Below are 5,474 nucleotides of genomic sequence, written 5' to 3'. Positions count from 1 at the left end.
TATATATATATAGATATATCCCTATCTATCCCTATCTCTCTCTCCCCCTCTGTCTCTTCACCCCCTTTTTCTCTATCTATTTATTCCTAGACACAATCCTGTGACTATTTAACTGCTGATCACATGGTCTCTGGCTGCCAGGAGCAACGTGAGTGTTCCATGCCATTAGAAATGGCAGAGGGACTGTTGACGATCCCTTATATATAGATATATCTCTATCTATCCCTATCTCTCTCTCCCCCTCTGTCTCTTCACCCCCTTTTTCTCTATCTATTTATTCCTAGACACAATCCTGTGACTATTTAACTGCTGATCACATGGTCTCTGGCTGCCAGGAGCAACGTGAGTGTTCCATGCCATTAGAAATGGCAGAGGGACTGTTGACGATCCCTGTCTAGAAGGTTTGAAATTTTGCCAGGAGGGTTGAAGGAGTTTCAAATTTTGAATTCAATATGAAGCTCAAAAACACAGGGACCTCAAAGTAGCAAGTGGAAAGGTCAAACTAACCTTAGGAAGTATTATTTTTCTGAGTAGTTGATGGTTGGAACAGACTTCTAGCAGAGGAAGGGAGTCCGTCAACAGGAAGGGACAATAAACAGGCTTGGGACATCAAAAAGGGGCAGACTTGATGGGGCACTCAATGGAGTATTCTACAGAGCATTCAATGGAGCTTTCCATGGAGCACTTGATGGAGGACTAGATGGAGCATTCTATGGAATACTTGATGGAGGGCTCAATGGAGCATTCCATGGAGGGCTTGATGGAGCATTCCATGGAGGGCTCGTTGGAGCATTGCATGGAGGGCTCGTTGGAGCATTGCATGGGGGGCTCGTTGGAGCATTGCATGGAGGGCTCGTTGGAGCATTGCATGGAGGGCTCGTTGGAGCATTGCATGGAGGGCTCGTTGGAGCATTGCATGGAGGGCTCGTTGGAGCATTGCATGGGGGGCTCGTTGGAGCATTGCATGGGGGGCTCGTTGGAGCATTGCATGGGGGGCTCGTTGGAGCATTGCATGGGGGGCTCGTTGGAGCATTGCATGGGGGGCTCGTTGGAGCATTGCATGGGGGGCTCGTTGGAGCATTGCATGGGGGGCTCGTTGGAGCATTGCATGGGGGGCTCGTTGGAGCATTGCATGGGGGGCTCGTTGGAGCATTGCATGGGGGGCTCGTTGGAGCATTGCATGGGGGGCTCGTTGGAGCATTGCATGGCGGGACGTTGTAGGTAAATTAGCTATAATTTGGCGCTGAAGTTGCTAGAGGGCCAGACCATTATAAATAGGGAAGCGGGTTGGTTACCACGACAGTAGAAGTGATTTGTTTCTGAAGATACGGGGAAACAACGCGATGTAACAGCCTTTGAACGTGGGATGATTGTTGGCGCTAGGAGCCATGGAGCGAGTATCAGCAAAACAGCAGAATTCGTTAAATGTTCAAGAGCAGCTGTTGTTAAAGTGTTTAAAGAGCGGACTGTCAGCCGAAAATCTGGGTCTGAACGTGCGAATTGTGGCCGTCAGCGACTGGTCAATGTTAGGGCAGAACGGGGGAGGGGCAAGACTGGTACAAGACAACAGAAGGGCCACAGTGCCGTGTCAGATTCCTCGCATCACCTTTCATCATCTCGTAGAGTCACCAGGCGGCCCAACGAAGTACCGATGGGGTGGTCATAATAATCTGGCCACTCAGTGTATATCGCCTGTCAGAGAGATGCCAGAATTTGCTTTTAGGCCAGCGCCATCATTGCCGAGGTCACCATTAGCATCCTAGACTTGGATGCCGACCTTTTATATAAATCCTTTTACCTGCAAAGTAGTTTTTATCTTCTTGATTGTGTTTATATTGGGTGTCTTAACACTGTTCAGCCATCCTGCTGCTAGCTCTCTGTGGTGTTACTGTGACAGATGTGTACACTTCCAGAACATTGAGCAGGACAATGACCTTTCACCCTATGACCAGCCAGTGTAATAATCTGTCACAGTTGCACAGCTCAGCCCTCTGCTGAAAGATTATCTCTGTATAAGGTGAACCTCGTGAGAAGACGTCTCGGGGAATCGATCTGATGATCCATTCAGGTGTAAAGTCCCTTCTACAGTCCCGGCATTGTCCAGGGGCCACCGATTAGCTGCAGATAAGCTGCATTCCTCGGCTCTCCTTTCCCAGATTACGACCTTTACCTGTTATAAAAGGTAAAAAAAGGGAGTGCCGCGTGTAGGTGCTGCGTACCGAAGAGCCCGTGTCCTGAAACAGACGCTAGACCTGTGCGTTTCGTTCCGCTTCAAAATTCGGACAAATTTTCCAAAATTAGGACATTCGGACACATCCCAATTTCTGAATCCCAATGCATCCGAATGGGTCAGAATCCAAATTTCAGTTTCCGAATCTCGGATCCCACCCGAAATTTGGTTTAAAAAATGAAACTGAATCGGCGTGTGACTTTTCTGGCCAATCAGATGTCCAAATGGGTTCAGAGCGCAAATTTTTGTTACGGCAATGTGGGAGCCATCTGATTGGCCAGACAAATCACATGCCGTAATGAAATTTCTTGTTCAGTATATACATATCATACAAAAGCTGAGGCTCCTAGACCTGAATGGCATTGGGGATCCGAATTTCAAAATTGCATTCGGGTCTTGGAGCAGGGGCGTCCCGAAGCTGGGTGACACCCGGAGCGGTAACCGAGTGTCACCCCACCGAGCCGTCACTGCGCATGCGCGTGACATCACCACGCGGGTGCGCGTTGACGTCATCGCGCACGCGCGGCAGTATTCTGATACCTGCCGGCGGCCATCTTGTTGATGGACGCCGGCAGAGAGAGAAGGGGACAGTCACCCGGCGGGATAAGGTATGCCGCAGGGTCCCCTCCTCTCTCCTGATACTGTCGGGCATTCGGTCCATGACCGAGTGCCCGACTTTTCAGAGGGGGGTGACACCAAAATGACTGTGAGTCATTTTGGTGTCACCCCTCCAATGGTGTCACCCGGGTGCGGGCCGCACCCTCCGCACCCCCCTTGTTACGCCCCTGTCTGGGAGCCTCAGCTTTAGTAATATATGTATTTGGCTCCTAGACCCAAATAGCAATTGGGAGCTCCCCAATGCAATTTGGAAATTCGGACTCGCGAATACCATTCGGGTCTGGGAGCCTCAGCTTTAGTATTAGTATCTGTAGATGGTTTTCTGTTTTACTCGCAACTAATATTAGTAAACTCATCCGAAACGAAGGAAATTCGGATTTTGTCCAAATCCGAAACCTGAATTGAATTTCAACATCGTACGTGTCTTTTGAGATTCCTGCGACAAGAACCTACAAAGTTCTGCAGCAGGAAACCCAAATATGTCATTTAGAAGAGACCGCTGTCACCTGTTCAAATTAATGACCGGGTGACAGCAGCCGCATCTGAAAGTGGCACACCTCTTGCAATCGTATGTGATACAATCACTGTCCCTGGACTCCTCGATCGTGCATCCAGCAACAGTGATTTATTCCTAATTAAGTGCCGTAGGACTGCCGCTTTCAAATTTGCCCGCTGTCACCTGATAATTAACTTGAACGGGTGACAGGGGTCTCTTCTAAACATCATATTTGGGATTCTTGCTGCAGGAATGTCAAAACGCACCTACTATGTAGGTGTGAATAAAGCCTAAAGGTACAAAATGTCCAGGTGAATGTGACCAGATCATGCATTGGAGAGTTTTCCCTTGATTTTCCATCCCGGAGACATAACAGGTGAGAGGAAATCTCTGCTCAGTGATGGGATCTTCTGTGTTTGTTGTCACCAAAATAACGGTCAGAAATGTTTCCGCGTCCTTTGCTTTGGTGACAATTTTTTTTTATAAAATTTTGGATTTCCCATAATTTTCTGTCTCCGTGATGTCATTCAGCAGGACAAATGGAAATAGTGAATCTTCTCAGAGGTTAAGCCGACAGCAAGAAGAACCCGGCAGAGGCTCTAATAGTTAAAGTGACACTAAATTCAGGAGTTAAATCTTAAAAATCCAATCAAGTCCCTGAACTCTGAACAACAATGTATCTTATTTGTGTATCACTCGGCTGTAGATCCTCCAATCATCTCTGAACTGGTGCTGACACTGTCCTTCCTTCTGGAGGGGGGCTACGTCTGTTCCCCATGGTCCCTGTGTGTGTCGTAAAGTAGTCACCGCTCCAAGTTCGTTCTCGGCATGGACTACAATCTCATGTTTACTAGTTTACTCATTTGTATTCAGACTGTAGTCCATCACAGGAGCGAGCTTGGAGCGGTGACTACTTTACAACACACACAGGGACCGTGTGGAACAAAAGTAGTCACCCTCCAGAAGGAAGGACAGTGTCAGCACCAGTTCAGAGATAGCAAAACAAATGATTATCCGCGCTATAGTGCTCTACCCCAAACTCCTCAATAACACCCTATTGACAGCTGCAGAGATAGAGAGAAGCTTTATAAACTTCTCCCACAATATATTAAACAACAAAAACACTGCGCTATCTCTAATATTATAAAACTCTAAGTGCATATACTTTTCCAATTCAGAGATGATTGGAGGATCTCCAGCCGAGTGATACACAAATAAGATACATTGTTGTACATAGTTCAGGGACTGGAATGTATTTTTACGATGTAACAACTCCAGAGTTCAGCGTCACTTTACTGCTCTGTACGGAGCGGATTCTGGAGTTTACACCTAAAGCTCATACCTACGACCAGTGATTATGACGCCCCCATAGTTCTCCTTAGGGTAACGGGAGGACACAAACTAGCGTCCTCCCGTCACCCTAGGCTCAGTATACCGCGAGCTGCTGCTTGCGGTATACTGAGACGCCGCAGCTGAAGCAGATCCCGACAATTGTGCCGGGATCCGCCCAGCTGCATGACTGACAGCTGGCTCTGCCTATCTAGAGGCAGAGCCACCTGTACCCGCCCCCTCCCCCGTCCGTTCCGCACAGCGCTGGTGGATCGGAGCGGGGAGAGGGGGGAATCCAGCCACTCCCCTGTCACAGCAGAGAGCCGTGACAGGATCGAGAGGTGAGCGAACGCCGGTATGTGTTCGCTCACCTCCCGATCTACTGAGCCGACCTGTGACAGTCTCATTGTCACAGGTCGGCTAGAACTATGAGGTGAGTGAAAAACACTCACCTCATAGTTCTCCTTTTAAATGGGTGCAGGACCGCCTGGGTTGCTAAATGCACCATTTAAGGCTAGGAGCCCCTTCTTGTGGATCTTGGGGGCAGCTTGTGCTTCCTGCCAGGTCTTCAGCAAGACCGTTAGGCAGAGGTATAGTGGCTTGCTATATATTTTCCCCATTTTCTGTCTCTCTTTCTCTCACCTTTCTGTACTCTGTTGTCCATATCGTATGTTCCTTTTTGTCATGTCTTTTCCCACTTACACTCCCTTCTGCCTCACTGCTTCTTCCAGCCTGCGGTCGTGCCGTTTGCCTAGGCACGCGCGGCCAGCTCCCCCCCCCCTGTCCTTTTCTTAGATCGGC

General features: G+C 48.7%; 1 protein-coding gene across 1 annotated transcript in view; it reads right to left on the bottom strand.

Moving 5' to 3' along the window:
- LOC108797161 (alpha-N-acetylgalactosaminide alpha-2,6-sialyltransferase 2-like) overlaps positions 1–1,206 on the bottom strand; it is a 19,403-nt gene extending 18,197 nt beyond the window's left edge. The window contains exon 1 of the mRNA XM_018568732.1: positions 722–1,206. Coding sequence (XP_018424234.1) covers positions 722–1,206 — 485 coding nt within the window. The remainder of the gene's footprint in view (positions 1–721) is intronic.
- Positions 1,207–5,474: the final 4,268 nt, after the last annotated feature.

Source organism: Nanorana parkeri, unplaced genomic scaffold, assembly GCF_000935625.1.
Source record: "Nanorana parkeri isolate BGI_ZX_2015 unplaced genomic scaffold, ASM93562v1 scaffold1237, whole genome shotgun sequence".
In the NCBI taxonomy this organism is placed as follows: Eukaryota; Metazoa; Chordata; class Amphibia; order Anura; family Dicroglossidae; genus Nanorana; species Nanorana parkeri.
The sequence above is the reverse complement of the archived record's forward strand: the minus strand, read 5'-3'. Positions and strand labels throughout refer to the sequence as shown.